Below are 26542 nucleotides of genomic sequence, written 5' to 3' on the forward strand. Positions count from 1 at the left end.
GATAATCATACTGTCGTTGACCATTTCGTTGAAAATAGCTTGCCGAATCGCGCTTTTGTATGGCCCAAATACGCACACATCGAACGGCTGAAAGAGATGTGTGGCATTCGAGGGCAGACACAGCAGGATCACGTGTAAGCTTCTGGCCAAATCAATGATATGACGTGAATAGTGTGATGATAACCCGTCAAACACCAACAACAAGGGACGTCTAATGCTTGGGTCCACGGCACCTAATATATATAATATTCGTAACAATTGGCGTGATATGAACATACCACATAAATATACACATATTTCATGATAACGTTATCAATAACGTTATGATTGTTTAAATATACAACGTAGTAGTAAATATTAACAAATATTTATGCATATACAGATATATACCTGCAAAATAAGCATAAATATACATACTAGTATTTTATGATATCTATATAACTATTACGATATATTACAGAGTAGTAGTAAGTATTAACATATAAATATTTATGAATATACAGATATATACCTGCAAAATACTCCAACCATGTAGTAAACATGAATTCGTCCATAAAGCCCGTTGGAGACGTTGAGACTGACGAGCCAGGGACTGTGCACTGTAGCCCAATTGCTTTTTCCACGGTCTCACCAGGCAATAGAAACAGTGATGGGATCCATGTCCCTAATGCACTGCCACAGGCCACAATGGAGAGGTGAAAATTCGTGGTGATCGTCTTCGCCCAGACATTCGGCGACCCTTTTAGGGCTACAACGTCCTTGGATATTCGCCGGGAGGCAAACGACGTCTCATCCATATTGAACACTCGGTCCGCCGTTATTCCATGTTCAGCAATGACGTCCGTCAATGATTGGTGAAGGCGCTTGATGCCTGCTTCGTCCACGTTGTTCCGGGCGTGTGAGATAACTTGAGCGACGGGGTTCGTCAGTTGAGAGTGGCGAGCCATGAAACGCTGGTACCATCCATCAGACAAGGTTGCGTGGGGGACAAGGCGGCGTACACTTGAGTTGCTTTGACCATGATGGTATGACGGTCAACGGGATGTCCTTCGTGCTGCATGCCACACACCCAAGCAACAATGTCATCCTCGCAGCTTTTAGGGAGCACTGTCGGAGGTCCCCGTCGCTTGGCTTGAGTGATGATTCCTGCTTTTTCCCGTAGAACCGCTTTCATTAACGTTGCGTATGGGATGCGTGATTGCTTTGACACCGTCCTGCCATTTTCACCGTCAACAACGTGTTGAACCGCTTGTTGCAGCTCCTCCAATGAGTATCGGCCGCAACGAAGTGGTCCTGGCATGGAAATGCGGCAAAATGTTTTTCAAGTGCGCTAAGTGTATAAATTTGCACGGGTTATGCCGCGAAAAATTTACGACTTTTGATTGGTTCTTGCACATACGTCTTAAATTGATTGTTTACGTTAGTGGAACTTGCATTACGATTTCCAACCACAACACATTGGAACGTACTTCGAAGAACTAATTACGTAGTATTTCGGGTCAAAACAACAGTGGAACTGTTTTAATGAGGGAATTATTCCGTTATTATCTTGCGGTTTGCACAGCGAAATATCGTAACCTTGGAAATCACTTTGACGGAGGGTACTCCGGTGGTTTCATTCGCTGATGACGGCGGTGTCACAGACAGACCTATGGTGCACGTCACCTATAAACTACGAAATTTTCACAAATTTTACTTTCTGCTGTTTTGTTTTAATTTCTCAAAATTTTAGCAAATAGAGACGTAGAATCGAGAGATCTTACAGTGTTAACGTTAAAAATTCTACGCCTCAAATTTAAATTTGGTGAACATTTTCATTTACTGTGACCAAGCGGTATTTTGCACGGGCGAATTGAATTTGGCCATGGGGATGTCCACTCCGATATATATTGATCTTTGCATGACACTAGTATCCGTATATCATATCCGGAGGTAAATCGACCTTTACCTACCTCTAAAGTGATAAAACGCATGAAATCGGGATTTAACTTATAGCTTTTTGGGTTTAACTACATTAAATATACGAAATTGAGAAGTATATTCTCCAGTCTTAGATTTGGCCAGCTGGAAGGTTATAATAGATGACGTGGCACCATACTATTAGTATACATACAGTACTGTTGCTCTTAAATGGACTTTTCAGTGAGTGGGCATGTGACCTATGAGTGTGTGTGCACCCGCTTACTCGCGGAATTGTTATTACGCAAGTACAATTCCTTCATTAACTATAAAAGAGTTCCACTGTTGTTTTTCTCAGAAAACACTGCAATATGAGTGTTTATATGGAACTTTGTATGCTCGGACCACCTCACCTCTTACCAGGGGTAAAGTGCATCGTGGTTAGCTATCGCTAACCATTGAGATGCTGTTAACCCCGGAGATTTGGCATCGTTTGTTCTCACCGGGGGTAGGACGGGAGTCCCAGGTTACAGGGCTACGGGTGAAAAGGTGTATCCGGATGTGACAATTCCCTCATTGAAACGCACTACGTAGTACGTACTGTATGTAGTAAGTATTTCGGGTCAAAACAACAGTGGAACTGTTTTAATGAGGGAATTATTCCGTTATTATCTTGCGGTTTGCACAGCGAAATATCGTAAACTTGGAAATCACTTTGACGGAGGGTACTCCGGTGGATTCATTCGCTGATGACGGCGGTGTCACAAACAGACCTAGGTGCACGTCACCTATAAACTACCAACTTTTCACAAATTTTTCTTGCTGCTACTTTGTTTTAATTTCTCAAAATTTTAGCAAGTAGAGACATAGAATCGAGAGATCTTACAGTGTTAACCACGTTAACACTAAAACTTAACCCTGGGAATAGGCTTAATTGTGGTGATATGAGATAGGGACGGTGTGTCGGGGATTCCTGGTTACAGGTTTACGGGTTAAAAAGTGTGGATTTTGCAATAATTAGATTAACAGTAAGTACAAATTGTATGAATATTTGTACCTACTAGAGGTGTAAAATAACTGATATAATCTTAACGTGGTGAAAAAATTCCACATCTCAAATTTAAATTTGGTGAAAATTTAACCAAGCGGTATACTAGATGACGTGCATCATATATTGTTGCAGCTTACAGTTAAATGGCCTTTCAGCAGTTCATAGTTTTAGTTGGTATGGTCGGTCATCTACCCGGTACCATACAAAAGTTACGGCTTTGTGAAATTATATTGAATTTATCAATAAATAAGATATTTGTATTTTTTAAGGAAACCTTTGAACCCTCTTGTCAAACTTTTGAGAATTGCTTCGATAGCTTTTTCCTAAGTATTCTTTCAAGTCTATTGTGTTGTCGCGAGCATGGACAAAGCTCTTGTCCAAGTACAGATTCACACGAGATCAACATGGTTCTATTCTATTACACGACACTACTATAGCATTGGCTGAATCAAAAGGTCCAACATATTCTGCATCACCATGGAATCAAACTGCATGTCGTGGTCGGTGGCAGGCTCCACCGTGTCGTCGTCGCCACTCAAAAAATACATGACAGCCGACGCAAACTCGGTCGACGACTCAAATACTGACACGTCGTCTGTGGAATCCATCGAGCACGATCGAATATGGAGTTCTTGCTTGCACCAGGACGATTCGTCCGCTGTTACCAACTGTGGGGAGACTGACAGAGTTGTGGGGGTTTGATGCCGCTGGCACCATCCACCCAGTCTGGCGTGGGAAGTGCAGTTGTGTGATTTGCAGATACGACCACCCCCGTGGCGAATGCAGCGCTGCCTAGCTTGGGCGAACTGGTTGCATCCTGTTTCGACGCACATCATCTTGGGGGCGCCGTGGTGGTAGCACACGTCGTTCCGTCGGGCTCGCATGGTGCAGCCGGTGACGGAGCATTTCTTTTTGGCCCCGTGGCGACAGCACAGTTGTCGGGAGTACGCTTTGTTGGTGCAGTGTTCTGCGATGCAAAGTCTTCGAACGCGCATCGATGGGGTAGATCTGGGAATGATCAATACTACTTACTACGTAGTAGTTGAAAGAAGGGGGTCAATATGATAGTATGATAGCTACCCACTCCAAAGTCATATGGATCCTTCCGTGCAGCCACGTGTAGGTCTCATAACAGTTGTTGGGGAGGGGCACACTGGACTTCACGTCAAAATATGCACGTTCTGCCTGATGAATCTGACAATAAACACCAGTATCACGGCAAGAGTTGCACAAAAATATTAACAATTATCTGATAAACTCAAATCATTGAAGCAAAGTATACATATAGAAGAAGTCACCTCTCCTTGGTAATTTGTTTTCATAGTGGTTATTTCAACTGGAAGTCGCCTCACTGTCAATAGAAACGCCAATATATATTGCAATTCTTGCGAGTTTTTCCCAGTTCACTGTATGATTGTTCCCATGCTACTCCCTGTAGTATGTACGTACAAATGGTGAACAGTTTCGAGTAACGGTAAGCTTGAACAAACAGCTTGAAACGTGGTGTCAAGTGGCGCGAAGAGGGTATGCCTCATACGGGCGCTTCGATGCCTGGCCCACCTCCTCGTAGTTAGCCAGGATAGCCTCCATGCCACTCATCCTGATTCACTCTTTGTTTTCCCCTGTTCTGCGTTCTTGTCGCGGTCGCTACCTTCCTTTCTTCCTCTAAGTGTTTGGGCCTATTTTGCCCCTCTTGACAAGCGGAAAGCAAGAACGTTTACCACGTAGTATTTGTCCGTGGAGGATTAACTACACCTCAGATTTCGAATCTGAGATTTCCAAGTATTCATAACTTATCAGAACCTTAGAGCATCTCCAAGGGTGTTTTTATTTCTACTAACGTTAATATGTCAATTCGAAGTTATGGATACCGGGTATACTACCGGTACGATAGTAGAATACTGGTAGAAACTCTTAACAACAAACCCTCCGGATAACGTTAATGCAAGAGTTTCTTGCACTAACGTTCTCCGGAGGGTTTGTTGTTTTTTCAGGCGAAAATCGAAAGACGAAAAGTCCGGATAGTGCCAAAATAGCAACCGTAAAAACGAAGTTTAACTTTAACCTATGCTTTAGCAATAGGTTAGAATTTACCGGAACAGGACACAAAGACATCACTATGAAGGATTAAGGGTCCTTGATTCCTTCAAACCATGGTGTATCATTGACAAGGGGATACATGCAACTTTATTCAAGTTGCCACGTGCAAGTCAACCAGGAACAGAATCAGCCACTTCCACGGAAACAAACGGCGTGTACAGTGACAGTTACTTGTTCGCTTAACATATTTAATATTTGCGTATTTTTATTCAGCCCAATAATTATTTACGTTTTGCAAAACGATATATGCATCCTGCAGATGCGGGAAAAGCGCGATGCAAAAGTTCAGCGATTTCTCAATGCATACCGTACTGCACAACGAGTCACGAAACTCTCCATTCCTCATAACAACAACCAATACTATCAACAACACCATTTTGCATGTCGCCTGAATCAACAGCTGTAGACAAAGGCAACTTCGAACTTGCCAAATTCGTCGTACTCAGTATTTCACGAACAAGCGTGTACTGTACATGCGGCGGATAAGAAGCCTCATGCCAGCGAGTGCTATGTACGCGCAGACCCTGCTGCATAGGCTGAGTTTGTAATGGACTATGTTGTAGTACGAGTAGCATTGCTATACTAGTAAGAAGTATTACACAGCTCGAGAATCATCAAAGTTACACAGATCAAGAAAAGCGACATCAAAGTTTGTTAATTTTCGATATACAGTATGCGCATGTCGACATAACCGTCCGAGTACGCCACAAAACATGCACATGCGCAATAATAATACTGCATCCGCAAAAAGTAGTGAAATATCCGGAACAATTCTGAAACGGCGCGAATTTCTGAATGCAAGCACTGCATTTGCAGTCTACAGCAGCCAATGTCCCTCTCCAACCAATTGGATTACTACGAAGAAACTCCAGATATTGCTTTCACCAACCAGAAATGCCTCGATTTCGACCTTCCATAACTTCATTTTAACATTATTACTACGTAGTATGAGTTTTCGCCAGTACATGCTCGTAACGTTACAGTAAGTTAGTAACGTTATCGAAGAAATTAAGTTTTCAAACAGCAACTTGCAGTTGAAACAGAGCAACAGTATTGTATTATTACAGTGAACTCATCTTTATCATCGCCCTCGGCTGTGTCTGCCAAAACCGGAAGTGTACGTGTAAAACCCAATTATCGATACTGCAAAATTTTATTAAGGATAATTGGAATTGGGCAATTGTGATGACAATCATCACAGGTTGCTTTTACTGCTAGTTCAGCCGCCACCTTCGTGAGGGGATGGTTGTGCTGGCCAACATCTTCCTTGCCGCGAACGACTCTCATTGGCGTCATTTATCTCCAAGCCCCTCGAAGTCGTCAAGACCCGCATGTAGTTGCAGGATGAGGTCATCGACTGATATGGGCACAAGCCTGGCCAAGTCAAGCGCCGACCCGTCTTCGTAGCGACACTTCGTGAAGAGTCCCAATGAAAACTGTTGACCAAGTGTCGCTGCAAATTATGCCCCAGACTCAACGGGGCCACTTCATCGAGCTACGTGTACACTGTAATGTTGTACTCTTGACGCATGCAGGGGGATTAAACCTTGCGCTGTTTCAAAACGACCCACCACCAACAACAAATCACATTGTTTCTAGTAACGTTATTGCGTTAGTATTCGCTTGTCCATATAGTTAACGCTCACTCGAACCCCAGAAGATAAGTAGCCTGGGGCCTGAACCCATAGCGACAACATTAGCGGTGGCATTTGTCGTCGCGTCGAACTTTGCACAGGACATCAGTAACGGAGGGTCGTTGAAGGACTTCTCAGCAAATGAGCACGGAAAAACTCCCAAGTGCGCGGGTCCTAGCATGGGACACAAGCAGCGTAAGGTATGTCTGCATGATGGACAACGGGCGGTGCCAAGCCGCCAAGTGCAGCATGCATACGAATAACTAACAGTATATTCCATGGTATACAAATACCGTATTTGTTAGTCGTTAGACATCGATCAAATTCCATACAATTTACACTAAGCTTTCCATATTCCAATCGGCGACGTCTTGTCCACGGCTGTACTCACGGTTGTACTGTATGTGTGCCAATTAAAGGAAACCTACCATACAATGTGTTCTCAGGTTGGGGCGATCGCATATTCGCCTCAAGGAATCTCAAGTCGTCAGCAATTGCTAACCAACGTGTCCATGGCTAGAGCTATAACAGAGTAGCTGTCATGCGAAAAAGCCCCCCCTCCCCAAATTATTGCAAACCAAATGCAGGTGGAAAATTCCACTTTGTAGTCAAAGAAATGGCCCTGCTATGGCAATGTGACGTCCTTTGTTTCGATCGCCCCATCGAACAGGTGGGACCTTCAGCTCTTCTTTGTTATATCGAAGTGTGTTTAGAGCTAACCTACTCGCTCAAGAAGTGACGGGGGCTAAATGTGTTTTTATATGATATTGACAGTTTATTTAGACAAAGCTAACTTACACTGGGTGTGATAAGGGCCTGAGGGATCGGCCACTCGGACTCAAAGGCAATATCCATGTCCAAAACGTCGTAGATCGTAGCAAGATGGTATCTCCCCTTCCAGCGAGATCAGTCATCAGGCAGGTGCCTGTTTGTATAAAAAGCCTGCTGCGTAGTGGTCGTATCGTGGCCGGTGGCGCCATGTACAATGGATCGAAAGAGCCGTGCATGGGGGTATGCAAGGTACAGGCCAGAGTGGCTCACCTCCTTGCCTCTGCCGAACCAGAAGTTGTTTGTCACCGTAGACCGTCAGGCGTCAGGGTGGGCGTATCCCCTCGCCATTGCCAGCCGGAGGCGCAGACCATCGTAGGTGGCCTTGGCGGTGGGTATGTAATTCGCAATGTAGTCGCAAAGCTGACGACAGACACGAGCATGATAATGACACCAGGGCCCACACAAGCGGAGTCGTGTTGGGCATCTCCGTCAAACAACATCCCCCATTCGTGTGCTAGGGGTCTGGCCTCGCGGTGGACGGATAAGAATAGGTAGCACTGATAGGTGGGCGTTTTTTATGGCGGCTGCGCTCGATGGTCGTCGACATACGGTAAGGATCCTGGATCTCTTCCAACGTGCAATCATTGTGAGTGATCAGCGAAATGTACATAGTGGTACATTTCACTTTCCAAATCCAATACGTATCGGAGGGGGGCTGCCAAAACCTCCCGGCTCCTTGCCGATGTTTAGCTAGAGTCGATTTATACCAGTACAATTCACGATAGATGGCACCCCCCTGCTGTTGGTTTCACGGGCAACGAATCATTTGTGTATACCTCAACGGTGGAGAGATTTAATAATGGGACGAATTAGAGCCCAAATTTCGACTCAAGTTTCCATGTGATTTTGGGCACTTTTGAACGGAATTGCAGTTGAAACTCAAGTAGCATTTCTAAGGCGGCTTCGGTGAAGGATTTGTGGAACTATTGCGTGAACGCTATACGGTACATCCATGAGAAGTCGTTGACACATTCAAGATTCCCATTACAATAACTTCAATACGATTCTTGCTTTTGTAGAACAGGGACGGTCCCCTTGGATGTAGTGCAATAACGTGGTTTCATTGCGGGGGGTTGCAGGCTAATCACCACACTACCCGGTATTCTGACTGAGGTAGTTTCTTCACGGCCACAGTATGCTCAAACAACGGTTCACATCGACAGTAATGTCTTGGGAACGATAGGCACATGGTCAATCTATGGCTTTCAGTTGAAATTTGCCGTTTTCCATCACCAAGCTCCTCGTCGTGAAGTTGTACCAGCGTAACGTTAAACAAACCCATTGCCAGTATTTATCTATCTTAGCGTGAAAGTGGTTAGTCTCGAAATCGATATTTTCTGGAACGGTAACTGAAGTCCCACGATTGATGCAAGGCACGACGACTTCGAGGACCGATGACAACAGGACGACGTTGGGACATATACGGTCTAACGACGTTTCGGCTGTGTATGTGCACGTTCAAACACTCTGTTAGCATCATCATACTAATGTTGTAATACTACGTAGTATTAGTAGTATTATACTAGTAGAACGCCTTGCACGCATCAAGTTGGATTCGGCCACGTTTTGAAGTGGTTTGGTATAACTGGATTTGGTGATATGTGTAGTTGGTCTATAAATAGAAAGATCTGTACAGCTCCAAACTCAAGTTGTGACCGTTACAGAACATATCGCCCAAGGTGATTGAAACTGCCGAAGCTTGAGCGACCAGACCTGTGATTTGGTTACGTCGACTAGTCTCAATGCCGTCACACACGTTTCATTTGTTGAGTCCTCCAAATTTAGCCTCGGAGACTGTAGGCGAGCATCGAAGCAGTACGCTATTTTCAATGTCAGCGCCCCCACTATGTCGTCGTCGCGTTGTGAGCTCGACCCAGCTCTGTGGCTACAAGAGCGGGAAATGCCCACATCCTCGCGCGATCAAACTCAATGGGGGGCTCCATTCGCTATGCGCATTTCACCGGGACAAGCAAAACGCTCACCAACGCAAGAGCGACCGCAAAATGCGATGCGAAAAGAAGATATGTGACAGCCAACTCGTCGATCATGCAAAAGACTCCGATTTTTGGAACTGCGTGGACGGGCCTCCCGACTCACTTTTGTTTCAAACCGACGCGATGCCAGTCCCAAGAACAATGTCCGCGGCGTTGGACCCCCATCGCCATCATTCCTTCCAGTTGACACGCAAACCAACTCGACTGCCCTCCATTCGATCCCTTTTCCAAGCCCAACGCTTGCGAGTGCCACGTTTACTCGTTGAAACCATGGACAACCCCGACGATGTCATACCTACCCGGTTCTACAGTTGAGCTGGCGGATGATTTAATCGTATAATGTTTTTGGTCGACACTGGTGTGCGTTTCACAAGACAATTTAAGCATATTGACGTTGCCATTCTGCTATATCACTTGGGTCAACTTCAATTATAGCGAGAACGATTCCACCAGTTCTTACTTGTGATATTGGAAGCGTGAAAGAATGGCACTACTGTACCTGGATATCCACACGTTGGCACTCTGTAGTCCTGCGCTTGACATTGACTCTATCCAATCATAGGGATGTTAGTACAATACCGAGCTGAGGTAGCTGAGTGGCCACTATAAAAGCTCGGTAAATGAAACGGTATTATTTCATATAAGCGGTACTATGCGTATAGAGATCTGTCCAAAATTACCTCCACGTTTCAAATCGACTAAGCTTAAATGACCTCCCTAGAATTACATTCTGTAACGAAACGTGATCCTAAATCACGGTACGGATTATCTAAAACCCTGGGGTCGATGTAACAAACACCCAGGTTTATGGTGTGAATAGCCAAAACGAGTGAAAAGCACAATACATTCAACTCTTTCTAATTTGGGTTATTTTTGCCTGAGTTGAGGTCCTGAGATTTCTTCCATATACTATAATACAGAATTCATAAGGTGAAACCGTAGGTTTTAGCAGACTCGCAAGGTGAGCCACCTTACGAATTGGGCAATAGTTTTAACTAACAGTGTAAACATGAGTAGCAGGGTTCTCGTCGTGGTCTACTGGCATAGGAAATCCAGGAAGCCGCTCTAGAAGATCAACGAGTAAATTGCTATGAACGACCTATCGACAGTACCAGTAGTTCACAAGCTTGGCCCATGTGATTACTTGGTTTATGCTACGATGCAAAACTAGTAGGGTGTCTCCACTTTTTACACTAGTAATGCTGCTATGATGCGCTCCCAGACATGACGCACACCCAATCGGTTCAAATCAATTTAATCTGTTCCTAAATGTAGATATGGAGCTGCGTCGTTGCTTGTGTCTATTCCACTTCGTGGTCATTTCAGTTTTCACGTTGGTCTTCCAACATGCGACGTTTCAAAGGTGCTCGTAGCCTGGATGATCGGGAGCGTCGTCATAGTGATCATGTTTCCTGTGGCGAGCCCAAAGAAATCCAAATGCTGGTGCGACGACACAATTGAAGTCGACCAAGATCGTGGGCATGTGCGACGGCACCGGAGCCCAGCACTTCCACCAGAGCGCCTACAACGCTAAGAACAACGGGGCGCGCCACTACTATGCTGTTACAAGGAGGGCCCTAATCGTACTGCTTGACCATTGCCCAGGCTCAAGCGTGCGGGAAGGAGCAAGGGATCGCATTCTACTACTGTAGCTCACAACCAAATAGCCGCAGCCTACAAGCTAGCAATGTAGCAACGAGAATAGAACGATCCTATTGGCCAGTTATGTTCACTTTTCTATCATATAATTGGACAGAAATTTGGTAGTCAAGCCTGCCTTACGAATTCATCAATAATATGCGTTTACTGTGAAAGTTTACATTACAGTACCAGTAGTGGTATTCCATAACGTTACAAAGTATGCCTCGCTTTTGCACATTTGAAAAGTGCAAATTGAAGTTATATCTGCTATTCTCGGGACCAAATTGCACAATTCACTCGTCATCATGAGCAATCGATAGCTTAGATATCGTAAATATATCTAACACCGAACAGAAAGTGACCGTTCGTTTTGCTTAACGCGTTATGCATGTTTCACAATGGTTTCTCCTACGACCAAGCAGCGAACGACCATAACCCGTTGCAAGATAATTAATGAATGCTGCTTAGTGCAGTCGATAAACCATTTAATGACTTAACGTTACCATACATTCGCAGTACCGGTAGCCAAAACATTTGTTGACTTGACTCACGAGTTTCTCTAAAACTTTCGAGCCCAAGGACGAGCGTGCATAACCTCAGCTGGCAGTATCTTGTACGAGGTTCATCTACAGGAACGCGATGAGGCGGCGTGTGTTGCTACTGATGCTAACAGCATTGTACAAGGTCATATCAGCTCGACGAGGATTGCCAAATACTAGTAAGTAACGTTAGAAGGCAACTTCCATGTACTAACTACTGTATGAGTCGATTCTGGTGCACCATATCATGTTGCCCTTCGTCAAATTTTTGTAATGATCGTAAGGTTTATTAATAATTGACAGTGAATAAAAATTCACCAATCATATGTTTTTTGTAACAATACAAACTCTCATACTATTAATAGTACAAATTACCCAGCACAATCACCACAACCTTTATCTGGAACAGAGGACGTGCAAATATAAATGATAGCTCGCCGGTGTGGGCGACTTTAAGCTTGCTAGAAAGTGCCCAGCGGAGCCATATGCGAGTGGGTACATTCTATTTGCAAAACACCTGCGTTGGGGTGCCACGTGGTCACGCTGTTGAGACTTCCACGTTGATGACTCGCAATACAATACGCCAATTCAACGGAACGGTACCTTTCCGGTATGTCCATAAAAATTGCGTTCATACATTGTCTTCCCTGTGAAAATAACTGCAAGATGGTATTACCATTCGTTTTAATTAAAATGTTACCAGTTGTTGGTATTACTTTTATCTCCCCCTTCGATGCATTCCAACAAAAACCGCAACGATGAGTCACTTGATCCATATGGTGGTCATGAGTACAGTGCATTTTCCACATGGTTGAATCACTGCAACAAGAGTTTGGAAACAAAAATTTATCCTAGTACTCCGGAGTATCGACCACTTGCTCATTTCCAAACATGTCGTCGTCCACCGCCACCCCATCGATGCGCGTTCGAAGCCTCTGCATCGCAGAACACTGCACCAACAAAGCGTACTCCCGGCAACTGTGCTGTCGCCACGGGGCCAAAAAGCAATGCTCCGCTGCTGGCTGCACCCTTCGAGCCCGACGGAACGACGTGTGCTACCACCACGGCGCCCCCAAGATGATGTGCATCGAAGCAGGATGCAACCAGTACGCCCAAGCTAGGCAGCGCTGTGTTCGCCACGGGGGTGGTCGCCTCTGCAAATCACACAACTGCACTTCCCACGCCAGACTGGGCGGATGGTGCCAGCGGCATCAAACCCCCACAACTCTGCCAGTCTCCCCACAGTTGGTAACAGCGGACGAATCGTCCTGGTGCAAGCAAGAACTCCATATTCGATCGTACTCGATGGATTCCACAGACGACGTGTCAGTATTTGAGTCGTCGACCGAGTTTGCGTCGGCTGTCATGTATTTTTTGAGTGGCGACGACGACACGGTGGAGCCTGCCGCCGACCACGACGCGCAGTTCGATGCCATGGTGATGCAGGACGTGTTGGACATTTTGGTCCGTACGCCGGAAATTAGTTATCATGAATGGTTTTGAGATAGTAACCCTTGAATAAACGTTACTACAGTTATTGTGGATTCACTGTCAGTACAAATTCCCAGACCCCGTCGAGCCGCCGAATCGAATCACGAATCAACGCTATTGGCTAATCCAATTTTGTGTGAACTTCATTGGCTCGGACAAAAAGGACAAGTAATATTCAACCAATCAGAACACCAGCGTGCTTCAAGATTGATTAACGTTAGACAAACCCCGCGAATTTTATAAGTTACTCCAGGAGTATAGCAAATTCACAATACATACCGTAATTGTTTTTTGTGTCAGACACGCTGCTTGTGCAAGGGTACTCAGTACAGTACAGTACTACATGTGAAGCAGTGGTTTCACGCCTGAGTGAGACCCTTGTATCTGCTATATACTATACTCAACGTGTGCATTCTGTACACTCGATCTGACAGAGGCATACGCCTCACATGGCTTAACGAGAACGGACCGCCAGTTCGGCCAAGGGGCTCAAAGGCCCGGCGGACCCGCCAGAATATGTCGATACTGTAAGGTTCTTTGTACCCCTTACCGCAATTTGATTGAAAATCATGAAAATGAGGGTATGATGTGTCTACCTTAATGGCGTCGTCAAGTCCGCATTGAGGCCCGTGGATTCTAGACCACATTCCTCGAGCGGAATGTTCATCTCAATTGGCGCTTTTTTGGTCGCGTGTCCGTCTTCCGAGGCAACGCTTTGACCTAATCAAGGACACGTCAAAGGAACCGTTTATGATCCCACTTATCATGCTTCGAAGTAGCAAGACTGGTAAGCAACTGAAGGCTATGCACGCGTTTTCGATCTCAAGCACCTGGCGATTGTACTGTCCACGACTTTGATATCAGTTACCCGTGCCTACATACTTGCGGCTAGACTTCGCGACAGAGTTCACTGGCAGCTGCTACTATAGTACTCAAGGGGTTCCGCTAAGGCATACTAAATCCTCAATAAAACCAACGTTTTGACCATTGAACCATCATTCTGAAATCTTTTATATCACACCCATCGAATGTCCTCGTTATAATACTACCGGTACAAATAATCCGCAGAAAGGACTTGAAAAAGAAAGAAATATTTTAACTAATCTTCAGAATAACCAATCAAACGTCGCGGCGAGGTTCAGGAAATTCGTACCGAATTCACAATTGTACATGAAAATCGGGGTGTCGCCTCTCCCATCGAAATCGTCCTTCCACCAATGAGCGACGAGGAATCGCGGCATCGATTGGTGCGCATTATTTTGCCATCACGAGCAGCAACAGCATGAAAGCGCCGAGCTCGTTGACGTTTGTGCAGGCTGCTGCTGTGTTTTCGCTCGGTGTGGCGACTGCTGCCGTGGGTCAGTACCTCTTGACACAACAACCGTCGAAACCACAACGTCAAGCCCAGGCGTTGCCAATTGCAGCCCCCTCGTCGTCGCCAGTAGAGGTGGACGCGTTGTCGGCCGAGCAATTCAGCCGCATCTGTTCGTTCTTTGGCGAAGAAGGCTTTGACAAGATCCAACATGCGTTTGTGATTGTGATTGGGCTCGGCGGTGTAGGGTCGCACGCCGCGCACATGCTGGCGCGGTCTGGCGTCCGGCACCTCCGCCTCATTGACTTTGACAACGTCACGTTGTCGTCGTTGAACCGCCACGCCGTGGCCACCCGCGCCGACGTCGGTCTGTCCAAAGCGCAAGTTCTGAAGCAACACCTGCTGGAGATCGTGCCCCAGGCCAACATTGAGGCGCTGCCAGTCATGTTTGAAGAAGCCGTAGCGGACCAACTCTTGGCTGGTCCGTTGGTCTCCTTATACGATAGTTGTCTGAACGATGGAGAGAGAAGCTGTTTTGAATATGTGTGATATGTCTTTTATATTGTCCATGTACCCAAAATTTGGACGTTTGTGCTTAATCGCCAAATCTGTCGAACGATACTTTGTGAGTTTTGCCTGTAAAGAGGGGTCCTGAGGTGATTCGTAGTATCACACTAATTTAACTTTGGTGATGATTTCCTGCAATCTGATTGGCTAAATCCTTTTCTGCTGATGATGTCGATTTTTTCTCCATGTCACTCGAGTTTCGATAAGCACAACTAATACGTGGCGACATGTGGTGATGTTGACATTCTTTTTTACAGGCAACCCAGCGTACATTTTGGATTGCATTGACGACGTGACGACCAAGGTGGCCCTGCTGGCAGCTGCCAGCGCCAACGGGCTCAAGGTCATCACGGCCACCAGTGCCGGGGGCAAGGCCGATCCCACTCGCATCCACATTGGCTCGCTGCAGGACTCTGTGCGTACGTGACGTGGCATATACTTTCTAGAGCACTTGTTGTTTCTATTCCAAACAACAACGCCTTGTAGGCGACAACCTGGCGACGAAAATTCGCTACTTTTTGAAAAAGAAGAACGTGGATGCGTCGACCATCACGACTGTATACTCGAGCGAGAAAAGTCGATGCAAGCTGCTGCCGCTGGACGCCGACCAAGTCGACAACCCCAACCAGTTTGGCAATGTCGAAAACTTTCGCATTCGAGTGATTCCCGTGCTCGGTACGATGCCTACGTTAACATGGTGGTCCCTCGATTGCGAAATGACCTAGTCAACGTCTTAGTTCGTTTATGAAGTCGTTTATGCATGCTGAAGAGGATCGATGGAACCAATTGACACGAGAATTGACCATGTATGTGCATGCGTTCAGCCAAAATGTGGACTTTTATTGTCGATTTGATACAAATTTGGGGAGGAGGTGCAATCAAATCGTGCCGACCAAGCTGATCCACAATCGATCTGATTGGTTGAATTTCATTGAGATGGTTTTGATTGGCTAATAATTTTGAGCTCATCTGAAGTAGCCAATCAAATCGATCTTAATTCCAACAAGAAACCACGCCACAACACGAAATTTCACTCGAAAGCACAATATGTGTGTGTGTTTTTTGGGCGGATTCGCCAACTCCATCGATTGATGACTTCTTGAAGTTTGTATTGCAAAAGGTCCAGTGGTGAAGCACTATCTATATTGTGAATTCGCTGTACACGTCCGAAAATATCGCGTGGTTCATTCTATCGTATTTGTCGTTGATCTGCACCATGAAATATAAAACGCTAATATAATTGTAAAATTCATTACAATCTCAAATCATCAATGAATCAGTTCGAATATTTAAATAGATTCTTCAAATTTAATTGCGTATCGTGCGAAGTACGACAAATATCGTATATTTGAATACTTTTCATTGGCTGAACATATCTGTAAGAGCCAATCAGATCCACTCAAATTTGGATTAGCCAATAGAATCCGAGATTGGACACGACGGGGTCTGGAACTCTGTACCGAATCCACAATATGTTGAAGGTTGCTTTTTGGAATTTGATTCGCCCCTTGAATAGTGTTCTGGGTTATGAGTGATCGATAGAGCTAACAATGGATTCAGCACCCAAGACTGTGGTTGAACTTATCGTAACCGCACCTTGTTGGTGGTAGGCACGATGCCTGCAATGTTTGGACAATCCATGGCGGCCTTTGTGTTGACGGAAATCGCTGGCGCCCCGATTACGTAAGTGAAGGATTTGATATCTTGATGGTTCGTCGAGTTTGACGAGAAATATATATGTATGTATACGATATGATTTGGGCTTGTTTAACGTGGGTTGCTGCTACTCCGTTCCGAATGACGGTTTCGACTGCACATGTTTCCATATCCCAACACTTGACCAATGTACTGAATTGCGAGTGATTTATTGGAGATTCGGTATGAATTTCCGGACCCCGTTCAATCGAATCTCGCCGAGCGAATTTGAGCACCAATCTCACCCATTGGTCAATCCAAAATTACTTGTCGCTGATTGGCTACAATCCATTTTCGAGTTTCTACTGGAAAGGGCGAAGTAGATAATGGCCAATCAGATGTCTCGGCTCTATTTGTGCTCGATTGAACGAACCATGCAAAATTGGGAAATTTGAAGAAAGTTGACAATATTGTTTGATCAACTTGTTGTGGTTTTGACGTAATATTATGTTTTCATTGTATTGAAGATTCGATATGAATTTCCATACCTTGTTCGATCGTATCTCGCCGACCGAACCGGACACGAATCTCTCCCATTGGTCAATCCGAAATAACTTGTCTCTGATTGGCTGCAATCCATTTTCGATTTTCTACCGGAAAGGACCAAGTGGATATTAGCCAATCAGATATTTTCTCGGCTCTATTTGGGCTAGATGATTGAACATATTGGAAAATTTGATCATAATCGACCATAACTTTTATATTGTGATAGTCCTGAAAATGTCGCCAAGCTTGGCCGTGACCAGCGCAACAAGTACTACCAACGGTTGCAACAGCGAGAAAAGGACGCTGGCTTCGAGTACGTTCAGTCATCATCATATAAATATATAAATATATATATGATTCAATGCACACGATCCGTTCAAAACTACCACCACATCCGATATTGATTCCGTATGTATTGATGTTTTGAGTGGTGTAGGTCCAAGATTGCCGTGGACAAGGACGACATGGATTTCCTGTACCAAGAAGTATGGAAAGCGCGCAGTTCCGTGAGCGGCATCCGATGCGGCGGCTTCGACCGCATGTTCATGTCCCGCTGGCGCTACGAGCTGCCGCTAAGTCCAGGCAACATTGTCATTTTGACAACCAAGGAACTGGCCATAATGGACGACAAGGGCATCGAAGGGTTTGGCGCCGACGTGGTTGCTCGCATCGACGCCCGATTGCAGTCGTTTGGGAGCTGGGACGTCGACGCGTAGATAGATATAGCGGGCTTTTTGAACTGCCATACAAAACAACATGGGAGAGGCCTATCATTCGCTTCAAGTAAACGGCCACTTGGATTGGCTAACGAACGAATGAATTTCCCCTTTGTTAAAATCTGTGTGGATCGTATATTATAAGCTAAATTTGGTATTTTCGGTAGATTCGACAAATCTACCTGATATCGTCGAGACGTCATTTTTACTTGAAATAAATAGTATATGACTTCTGGCCGATGCAATGTAGATCTCTTTGTGAAATGGAGACGCACCGGATACGCCTGCAATTTTTGATTGGTCGAAAGTTTTTTTCCCGAAACTTTCATTGGCTACTTCGGTGCGTCGATTACTGCCTCGATTTTGCTTCGTCGATTTGATTGGCAGCCCCAGTCCATTTTGAAATCGAATTACCAATATGATTACTATGGATACTACTATGGTGTTGCTTGAAACGCAAATTTCCCCACATTTTCCGCCTTTTACAAGAGCATACACTTTTTTACCTTGCGTTGGTTTCTCCATGTACTGTACGTTGTATTTGGAAGGCGGCAAAATACCTTTGTCCCTCCCTAGTCGTTGGGATCACTTTTGTTCTAGGCAACTTTCTCAAACACCCTAACAACTTTTGAATGGCACACAAGCCCACCACGCGCCCGTTGCTGCCCATTGAAACGTGTCGCAGCAACTCGGCCACAGAAGCCTCCATGTCCACAACCGAAAGCTGCGCCATCGAAGCCCCCGACGTGGATGGAGACTTAGCGTTGCGGGTCTTTGATTCGTTGGACACGATCCACTCGGGGGTGCTGTCCCCCGCGCTCTTGGCGGGGGGGATCCGCGCCGCCGCCGCCACGTGTCGATTGAGTTTGCACGGAGACATTGATGGTGTGGTGGGGCAAGTATTTTTTCAACGCTGGCACATTGACGCCACTCAATTTGCCGATGTCGTCACGTCGCTGCCCAACCTCCGCACCAGTGTGTTTGACCCCCCTAAAACCCCTAGAAGCGGCATTGACGGCAATGACAATACTACCAACGGAAGAAACCCCTCGCGTCTTCACGCCATGTGGATGTTGTTCCAAGCGTACCCGTCCTCAATCAAAGTATGGTGGGGGCTCTACGCGGTTCTAAACGTAGCAGTGTTTCTGTGGAAGTTTGACGTGTACCATCAACGCAAGCCCGCGTTCAACCTGTCCGGGTACAGTGTGTGCATCGCGCGGGGGGCCGCGCAAGTGAACCTCCTTAACGGCTTCTTCTTGCTCTGGCCCACGTTCACACGACTGCAGTACGCCGTCACCAAGGCCAATTTAGACATCGCGCACGCCCTCGCTCTGGAGCACCGCGTGGTGTGCCACATGGTGCACGGCATCTTGTTTTACATTTCCGGCTGGGTGCACGTGGCAGGCCAAGCGGTGAGCATTTGGATCAAGATCCCCCGGGCGTCGAGGGACGCGTGGGCACAATCGGTGCTGTCCAAAGCGCCCGAGTTTGCGGGGAAGCCCAAGCCAGGGCCGATGGGGTTTGTGGTGACGCTCACGGGGTGGACGGGGGTCGTGATGGTCGTGTGCAGCGTCGTCGCATGCGTTTTCAAGACGGCATACGTCCGGTCCCGACGCCGCAACATCCGGTGGAACATGTTGGCCCATGTGTTGGACGGCATTATGTTTTGCCTAACGTTTGTGCATGGCGTCCGCGGATGGCTCGAACCCCCGCAGGCGGTTGTGTTTCTCGCCATCCCCACGATCGTGTACGTTGTCGTCGAAGTGTTTCCGCGATACTTTTGTACACGACTGTCGGCCGTGTCGCACTTCACCAAGACAAACGACACGCTCACGCTGTACATCCCCAAGACGAAACGGTTTCAGAACGTCCTCCCCGGGTCGTTCCTTCGTCTTCATGTGCCCCTTGTCCACAAGTACGAGTGGCATCCGTTCAGCATCACCGCACAAGACAAGCACGAAGTGGCGGTGCAGATTCAAGTGTCGGGGGACTGGACCCGACGCCTCTACGACGTGGTGCACCCCCATTTGTATGTTCACATCGACGGCCCCATCCCCGCGCCCGCCGTGGAAGTGCGCCAGTACAGCGTCGCAGTGTTGTTTGGGGCTGGCATTGGCATCACGCCATACATCTCCGTTCTGCAGCAATGCCTCGTGGACGCTAAGCAACACGACCTCTCGTCGCGTCGACATTCGACCCCCCACATGGGACAACAAGTGTACGTGCATTGGCAGACCAACAAGCAAACAATGTTCAAGACCCACCAGCACATATTGGAGCAAATGGGGGCCCTGCCCAACCTCGATGTCCAGCTGTATCTGACTGGAAACTTCGCCAAGACCGCGCCGGACGCCACCGATGTCTTGCGCGTGCTCCAAAAGATGACAAGTACCTGCGTGGACAGCAATTCTGTGGACCCAATCTCTGGACTGGCCAATTTGCCGTTGCCAACCAAGTTGGGAAGACCCAAGTACCATGGCATTCTCACAGCCGTGGCGAACGCCCATCGACATGCGGAGATTGGAGTGTTTTTCTGCGGTCCTGCCGCCATCAAGACCACCATTCGAGACACGTTGCACCAAGTCACCACCGAGTGCCACAAAGCAGGCAACAACGTGACCCTCAAGTATCACCCCGAGGTGTTTTAACCAATGAAATATTCAATCCAATGCGTTAACACCACAAGTGATCTTAGTCAAGTTAGCCGTAGCACCGAATCGAGTCGGTGGTCCCCTTCTTGGCGCACTGGCCTCCTTTTTGAAGGTATTGTTGGTGGTAATCCTCAGCGGGGTAAAACACTCCTGCCGGTTCAATCTCCGTGACGATGTCTCTGCTACTGATGATTCGAGGGAGGAGTGCGGTGGCATGGAGATGGGTTTGTTGGGTGGCCTTGGACGCTTCCGCTAGCGCCTTTTGCTCGTCGTTGTGGTAATATATGCCCGACCGGTACTGCGTGCCAACGTCGTTCTTTTGCTGGTTCAAAGTTGTGGGGTCGTGGATGGACCAGAATTTCTCCAACAGGTCCTTGTAGGGTACAATGGCGCTGTCAAACGTCACTTGGACAGCTTCAGCGTGCCCAGTGTCGCCGCGGCAGATGTCCTTGTATGTAGGGTTGAGTGTGTGCCCATTGGTGTACCCCACGCGGGTGACCAGCACACCTGGTACGCGTTGAAAGTGAAGTTCGACGCCCCAGAAGCATCCTGCTGCAAACGTCGCCACGTCCTGCATAGGTGGAGTCGCTGCCGCCGTTGACGACGACGAAGACATCATACATGCAGTGGGATGGCATGCCAACGACATTCCTACGCAAGAGTTCAACTTGGTCCACGACCTCATGCTTCCCTGGCCAACTTGCCCAAGCATTGAAAATGCCACCGTTGGAACGATTCCGAAGACCACCTTGAAATAGTGTGCTCCTGTTGATTAGTGTGAGCAGTTTCAAAAAGCCGTTTCACCTAAAAAGGCATTTGCAGTGTAACTAGCCGAGACAGCAATGCTGCAAAGGTGAGCACATTATACGGAAAAAAAGCTCGGCGAATTTCTAGCAAGGATGCTACCGTCAGCCTTGCAGAGGACTACATGATGCATGGACAACATTCATGGGCTAGCTAGATCTATTGAACTGTAAAGTTAACAGTGGAGAACTCATTTGTTCAAATTTGACCGAGTACAATACGTATAGTGTATTGGAGCACACTACGGAAGTCCATAGTTTAGCAAATCATCGGCTTTCCTAGCTTACCACCGACACCACAATAATGAGAGCGTTCTATTGGGCTACAGTACTACGTCATTAGCTATAGTTAACCATAACACCGCACCGACGCTGTCGAACCTTTGGCCGCACATTGCCCTCCCTTTTCCAAGTACCGCTGATGATACTCTTCTGCAATGTAAAATTGCCCCGCTGGCAGGACTTCGGTCACCACCACGACGTCGCCATTGCAACCAAAGACGGTATGCAGGATAGACCTCCACCACCGTTGATGTGGGGGCGTTGGCCTTTTCTGCCGTTTCCTCTTCGATGCCACTGCACAATCCTTTTGGTCGTCGTTGTGGTAGTAAATGCCGCTGCGGTATTGCGTTCCCACGTCGTTCTTTTGTCGGTTGAGGGTCGTAGGGTCGTGGATCGAGAAGAACTTGTCTACCAGGTCTTGGTACGAGATTACCGTGGAATCAAACGTGACTTGCACGGCCTCGGCATGCCCCGTGGTCCCGGAACACACTTGGCGATAGGTTGGGTTCACGGTGTGGCCATTGATGTACCCAACTTTGGTGTCTACCACGCCAGGGAGGCGCTGGAAGTGCAGCTCGACGCTCCAAAAGCACCCGGCTGCAAATGTGGCAACGCTCTGAGGCGCGTCAGTGTTTGCGTTGGACGTCATGTCAGATTGTGGACGGAATGCTCATCGGAATGCCACCGCCGCCATCTTGAAACCGTGAAGGCAATCGAATTCAATGGGATTCCAGGTTGCCGTTTTTGGATAATTGGGGGAAATTGTCGTTGTTTTGATTGGCCATAATATTGGCTACAGAGTAACTAATTACAATGGAAATCACGGCCGTGTCTCAGTACTGTTTCACCAAATGGCAAATGCTACACTTCGTTCATGAAGCATGGAAACAACCGCTTACCAAAGAACATGGAAGCAGGTCACATCGATATAGTGCAGGCTGCAAAATGAGATGAACATGGTTGCAAGATCAATCGCAAATTTGATGTTACCTAAAGTGCAATTCAAAACGAAACCCCATCTGAAATCGGACCAATCAAGTTCAAGGATGCCGATGACTCTGAAATGGATTCAACTTGGATTGGCTAAATAACTATATTATTTAAGCCAATCACATAGAGGACGAGTTCGAATGCTACTAATTCAGTCCATCAAATCTTATTGTCTTGATGTGTATGAGCTAGATTTTCCTCTCAAAAACTTGAATAAGGGAATACCTATCAGTACTCTTGGGCTGTATATACTATATGTTATTCCAGTCACTTTGATACCAAAAGAGTCCTCGACGCTGATTGGCGTATTTCCTCACCCTTTCCAGTAAAGCTCATTTTCGATTTCGCAACGATCTCCACAGAAGCCGAAATGACCAAGACCGTCCCTGTGTCGTTGGAACCCCATGAGCAATTGGCGACGTTCGCCGCTGGATGCTACTGGAGCGTGGAGCTCAACTTCCAGCGCTTGGAAGGCGTGGTTGAGACCCATGTCGGGTTCATCAACGGCTCGACCGTCAACCCGACGTACCGTGAGGTGTGCAAGGGCGACACTGGACATGCTGAAGCCGTTCAAATCAAGTTTGACGTCAACACCATCACGTACAAGGAACTGTTGGACAAGTTCTTCTCGATCCATGACCCTACCACCCTCAACCGACAAAAGAACGATGTGGGCACGCAATACCGCAGCGGCATTTACTACCACAACGACGAACAAAAGGAAGAAGCGGAAGCCGCCAAGGCAGAACGTGGCCAAGTCACCAAGACTGAAATCGTCACGGAGATCGAGCCCGCAGGAACGTTCTACCACGCCGAAGAATACCACCAAAAGTACCTGGAAAAGGGCGGCCAATGCGCGGCCAAAAACTCCACCGATCAAATCCGTTGCTACGGCTAAGTCTCTCTTGTTGAATACACTTTGTACACATGTTTAATACTTGGTCCACCACGTGCCAAAGATGCGCTGCATCGCCGCCGTCGACGCGCGCTTCCCTGCTGACACCATGCGCTGGGCCACTTCCGGCTCGGCCCATTCCTTCCATACCCCGTATCGCATGGTTTGTGCATACTCCTGTCGCGACGCGAGTCGCTTTGTGCGCCGTTCCAAGCGCTTGATGGATCGACGGCTAGTAGGCATTCACGATGATCGTCACGTAGCTAGCTAGTTAGCTGCGACGTGGGTACCTCATGTTAGGTTTGACGACATCCACATCAGGCTCTGGACGGCACACGGCAATTCCTCGCGCGACGGCAAATTCCGCCATGTCTTGTCGAAAGAACAGGTTTTTGGGGGTGGAAATGGAGCACGCGCCAACCGCCAGCGTCGGTGTCGGCGGCACGACCGCGGGAGGATAGTCCGTAGATGACGACGACGACAATGGAGGCGGTGGGCTAATGCAAGTCCACGAGGAAAGTTCTCACGGTGATGATGAGTAGTAACGTTAGGAGGAGGATGTAGTAGTGTGAGAGACGGAATCGTTCGTCGTGTACCGATAGAGAAGCTCAATGGTGACATAACGTCTGGCCGCGACGAAGTCCGAGTAAAGCCACCGCTATAGTAGATGTACAGAGAGGATAGGGACGGATCAAGAGGTCGTCCATGACGGTGCCGTCGTCGTTACCTTGGCTTCGTCTTGCATGTCCACGCCGAATGGACGCACTGCAATGACCGACGACGTGTCGGTCAAGTGGCCGCTGACGTCCATCCCCCGCGGAAGGGTTTCCTTGAGCAGCACGCGACGCACCCATGGCGTGTGGTACACGTAGAGCGTGCTTGGGTCGGCAGCATGTTGACCTAATACGCGGCCGACGACGGGAACTCCCACTGGAAGGGCGTCCAACGACGTATATCGCGTCAACTAGACGCGGATAAGGGTCAACCAAGGATGGAAAGCAAACGTACCAAGCCGCTGGAACGAATGCTAATGTACGCGCAGCCCACCTACATTATTATGGTTGATACGCATGAGATTCATGGAGACACGAGCAAGCAACGCACCATCGTCGCCATGCAACCCCATCGGAACAACATGACGTTGTCATCCAGAGTCGAGCTCAAGGACGACAACAAATCCCCCGCGCGACGACGAAACAGGTCGGTGGACTGATCCGTAGATGCCCTTGCATCTCCAGCCTTGGATGACAAGTCCTCACCTGTCGGCTGCGGTGGGGTCGTCGTGGCGGTGGTCGTGTCGACTGCTTCCTCGTCCATCACGATGTCTCAATGTGTTTGGGGTAGACCAATCAACGATTGGTAAAACATGGCACATGTATAACTACAATTTATCCAGTAAAACGCAACTATTTTCGATCATGTTGAGCATTTAAACCAATCACACTGCATATAGTTTCGCGACCTTTCGTAACTCGTTGGATCTTCACCACCTTCATTCACACACTACACCTTGCTCTAGAATTGGTCTCCGTCACCATCAAGGCATCTTGCAGTACCATCCTCACATCTTCGACTCCACAGCATGGCCTTTCAGGATGCGTGGGTAGTCGACAAGACCATGTTTGATTACGTGAGCCAGGGTGGCGGCTGCGCCTGCTGCGGCATCACGAACGCCATGATGAACTGGGACAAATTCCAGCAGTGTTCCGACTGGGGTACACACCGCCCCCTACCAATCCTTTCGTCGCCGTCAGTTCAATGGACCAGGCGAACGATTACGTTTCTATTAATCCTGACCATGGTTTTGCTAGACACGGACGACGAACATCGCGAGCTGTTCTCACCTTGGCCGACCTTTATTCACGAAGATGTCCAGACCCAGCGATGTATCATTCGAGCCTCGATGAAGCAGCAACTGTCGTCGTACGCGTCATTTCGAGCAACCCACGGCGACTCGTTCAAGTCGTGGCTGGCGGCGTTGCCGCTCTCTGCCAAGCAACGGTGTGCTGTCTCGAGTTTCTTTGCATGCTCGTGCATATGTACTGTACAGTAAATAATTCATACTCACGATTGAAGTTAGAGCATTTCAAGTGCCCGAGAGCGAGGTACTTCATTACGTGGCAGCCCACGATTGCAACGTTCACGGCCCGTATGGCATCGTACGTCATTGACATACACGTGCATGCTTCTATAGCTCGATTGTAGGTCATATATTCGTGGTTTGTAGGTACTTAACGCAGTGACCGATCAAATCAAACAATTCCACGCCACCAACTACCTAGACGGCCGACACCCTGCCGAAATCTACTTGGAAAAGCACCTCCACGTACTGAATCGTGACATGTCTGTCACATGACGACCTTGCCATGTTAGTACGAAAAAGGCGCGTTCACAGTGTCCAGCACGTTCATGGCATCTGCTGAGCCTTTTCTGTCTTGTCTGTCGTACCTTGGGGGCCCCCGTCTCTTTCCCACGCCCCCCAACCCCCCCGACGAAGAAGGTAGAAGTACCTAGCTTCCTGCGGCATATTTTTTGTCCTCAAGTTGGGATGATTTCGCACGACGTCAACCGTAGACGGCGGCAACACGACCACCCCGTCGACTTTGGAACCTCCCGTTAAAGGGAGTACGAGTACAGTTGACCACGTCGTGCAGAGTTTTCGGTCGGATCGGCGCCTGCTTCGCCTCGTGATTGTGCGTAGCTTTGCCGACATACTGCGTCGCAAGTACCTTCGTGATGTTGTCCACAACCTCGACGAGAACCAGCATCAGGCCAGCCTTGACAACACCAACGACGACGATGCTGCTGACAACAACAACTTAGACGGGTGTTGATATATATATATACTTCACCCGCACATGGCCACAATCCTGTATATATCAACGTACGAATATGCACTACTAAAGTTGCCCTTGACCTATGTTACACGTTACTTGTAGTACAACCTCAGTAGCTACCAGTAGCT

General features: G+C 47.5%; 10 protein-coding genes across 13 annotated transcripts; 6 read left to right on the top strand and 4 right to left on the bottom strand.

The window, feature by feature from the left end:
* Window positions 1-3117: 3117 nt before the first annotated feature.
* On the bottom strand, window positions 3118-3945 carry H257_08379 (hypothetical protein; the record flags this gene model as incomplete). The annotated part of the gene is made up of 2 exons (XM_009834229.1): window positions 3118-3138; window positions 3427-3945. 2 exons carry the CDS (start codon window positions 3943-3945, stop codon window positions 3118-3120), a joined length of 540 nt encoding a protein of 179 aa, XP_009832531.1.
* A 5344-nt stretch (window positions 3946-9289) lies between these two features.
* Window positions 9290-9863, top strand: H257_08380 (hypothetical protein). The gene has a single exon (XM_009834230.1). It carries the CDS (start codon window positions 9345-9347, stop codon window positions 9822-9824), a length of 480 nt encoding a protein of 159 aa, XP_009832532.1. The 5' UTR covers window positions 9290-9344; the 3' UTR covers window positions 9825-9863.
* Window positions 9864-12580: 2717 nt separating this feature from the next.
* On the top strand, window positions 12581-13192 carry H257_08381 (hypothetical protein; the record flags this gene model as incomplete). The annotated part of the gene is made up of 1 exon (XM_009834231.1): window positions 12581-13192. One exon carries the CDS (start codon window positions 12581-12583, stop codon window positions 13190-13192), a length of 612 nt encoding a protein of 203 aa, XP_009832533.1.
* A 1229-nt stretch (window positions 13193-14421) lies between these two features.
* On the top strand, window positions 14422-18120 carry H257_08382 (hypothetical protein). The gene is made up of 6 exons (XM_009834232.1): window positions 14422-14973; window positions 15317-15478; window positions 15546-15734; window positions 16670-16742; window positions 17467-17553; window positions 17677-18120. The coding sequence occupies exons 1-6, from the start codon at window positions 14463-14465 to the stop codon at window positions 17954-17956; spliced, it is 1302 nt and encodes a 433-aa protein (XP_009832534.1). The 5' UTR covers window positions 14422-14462; the 3' UTR covers window positions 17957-18120.
* A 468-nt stretch (window positions 18121-18588) lies between these two features.
* Window positions 18589-20604, top strand: H257_08383 (hypothetical protein; the record flags this gene model as incomplete). Its single annotated transcript, XM_009834233.1, has 1 exon — window positions 18589-20604. The coding sequence occupies one exon, from the start codon at window positions 18589-18591 to the stop codon at window positions 20602-20604; it is 2016 nt and encodes a 671-aa protein (XP_009832535.1).
* A 5-nt stretch (window positions 20605-20609) lies between these two features.
* On the bottom strand, window positions 20610-21349 carry H257_08384 (peptide-methionine (S)-S-oxide reductase). Its single transcript, XM_009834234.1, has one exon. The coding sequence runs from the start codon at window positions 21317-21319 to the stop codon at window positions 20657-20659; it is 663 nt and encodes a 220-aa protein (XP_009832536.1). The 5' UTR covers window positions 21320-21349; the 3' UTR covers window positions 20610-20656.
* Window positions 21350-21593: 244 nt separating this feature from the next.
* H257_08385 (peptide-methionine (S)-S-oxide reductase) lies at window positions 21594-22398 on the bottom strand. Its single transcript, XM_009834235.1, has one exon. It carries the CDS (start codon window positions 22339-22341, stop codon window positions 21760-21762), a length of 582 nt encoding a protein of 193 aa, XP_009832537.1. The 5' UTR covers window positions 22342-22398; the 3' UTR covers window positions 21594-21759.
* Window positions 22399-23029: 631 nt separating this feature from the next.
* On the bottom strand, window positions 23030-24917 carry H257_08386 (hypothetical protein). The gene is made up of 6 exons (XM_009834236.1): window positions 24682-24917; window positions 24586-24624; window positions 24305-24541; window positions 24174-24235; window positions 23868-24074; window positions 23030-23809 (listed from the first exon to the last, which is right to left on the bottom strand). Exons 1-6 carry the CDS (start codon window positions 24892-24894, stop codon window positions 23614-23616), a joined length of 954 nt encoding a protein of 317 aa, XP_009832538.1. The 5' UTR covers window positions 24895-24917; the 3' UTR covers window positions 23030-23613.
* Window positions 23053-23580, top strand: H257_08387 (peptide-methionine (S)-S-oxide reductase; the record flags this gene model as incomplete). Its single annotated transcript, XM_009834237.1, has 1 exon — window positions 23053-23580. One exon carries the CDS (start codon window positions 23053-23055, stop codon window positions 23578-23580), a length of 528 nt encoding a protein of 175 aa, XP_009832539.1.
* Window positions 24918-25041: 124 nt separating the features above from the next.
* On the top strand, window positions 25042-26494 carry H257_08388 (hypothetical protein). 4 transcript variants are annotated; one of them, XM_009834241.1, is made up of 6 exons: window positions 25042-25292; window positions 25389-25578; window positions 25658-25736; window positions 25805-25903; window positions 25951-26077; window positions 26152-26494. In XM_009834241.1, exons 1-6 carry the CDS (start codon window positions 25160-25162, stop codon window positions 26409-26411), a joined length of 888 nt encoding a protein of 295 aa, XP_009832543.1. In that variant the 5' UTR covers window positions 25042-25159; the 3' UTR covers window positions 26412-26494. The 4 variants fall into 4 exon arrangements, with proteins under 4 accessions (XP_009832543.1, XP_009832542.1, XP_009832541.1 ...); XM_009834240.1 differs by having other exon boundaries at window positions 25042-25578; XM_009834239.1 differs by having other exon boundaries at window positions 25951-26494.
* The last annotated feature ends 48 nt before the right edge of the window (window positions 26495-26542 follow it).

The sequence above is a fragment of the Aphanomyces astaci genome (assembly GCF_000520075.1).
Source record: "Aphanomyces astaci strain APO3 unplaced genomic scaffold supercont1.18, whole genome shotgun sequence".
In the NCBI taxonomy this organism is placed as follows: Eukaryota; Oomycota; class Saprolegniomycetes; order Saprolegniales; family Verrucalvaceae; genus Aphanomyces; species Aphanomyces astaci.

Coding starts and splice junctions, on each gene's coding strand:
- H257_08380 (XM_009834230.1), top strand. CDS start 9,345: ATGTCAGCGCCCCCACTATGTCGTCGTCGCGTTGTGAGCTCGACCCAG.
- H257_08382 (XM_009834232.1), top strand. CDS start 14,463: ATGAAAGCGCCGAGCTCGTTGACGTTTGTGCAGGCTGCTGCTGTGTTT. Junction 14,974..15,316: donor AGCGGACCAACTCTTGGCTG/GTCCGTTGGTCT, acceptor TCTTTTTTACAG/GCAACCCAGCGTACATTTTG. Junction 15,735..16,669: donor TCGAGTGATTCCCGTGCTCG/GTACGATGCCTA, acceptor TGTTGGTGGTAG/GCACGATGCCTGCAATGTTT.
- H257_08384 (XM_009834234.1), bottom strand. CDS start 21,319: ATGCTTGGGCAAGTTGGCCAGGGAAGCATGAGGTCGTGGACCAAGTTG.
- H257_08385 (XM_009834235.1), bottom strand. CDS start 22,341: ATGACGTCCAACGCAAACACTGACGCGCCTCAGAGCGTTGCCACATTT.
- H257_08386 (XM_009834236.1), bottom strand. CDS start 24,894: ATGGACGAGGAAGCAGTCGACACGACCACCGCCACGACGACCCCACCG. Junction 24,236..24,304: donor ACATGCAAGACGAAGCCAAG/GTAACGACGACG, acceptor CATCTACTATAG/CGGTGGCTTTACTCGGACTT. Junction 23,810..23,867: donor GTCGTCAAACCTAACATGAG/GTACCCACGTCG, acceptor AATGCCTACTAG/CCGTCGATCCATCAAGCGCT.
- H257_08388 (XM_009834240.1), top strand. CDS start 25,160: ATGGCCTTTCAGGATGCGTGGGTAGTCGACAAGACCATGTTTGATTAC. Junction 25,579..25,657: donor CCGCTCTCTGCCAAGCAACG/GTGTGCTGTCTC, acceptor GATTGAAGTTAG/AGCATTTCAAGTGCCCGAGA. Junction 26,078..26,151: donor CAACCCCCCCGACGAAGAAG/GTAGAAGTACCT, acceptor CGTCAACCGTAG/ACGGCGGCAACACGACCACC.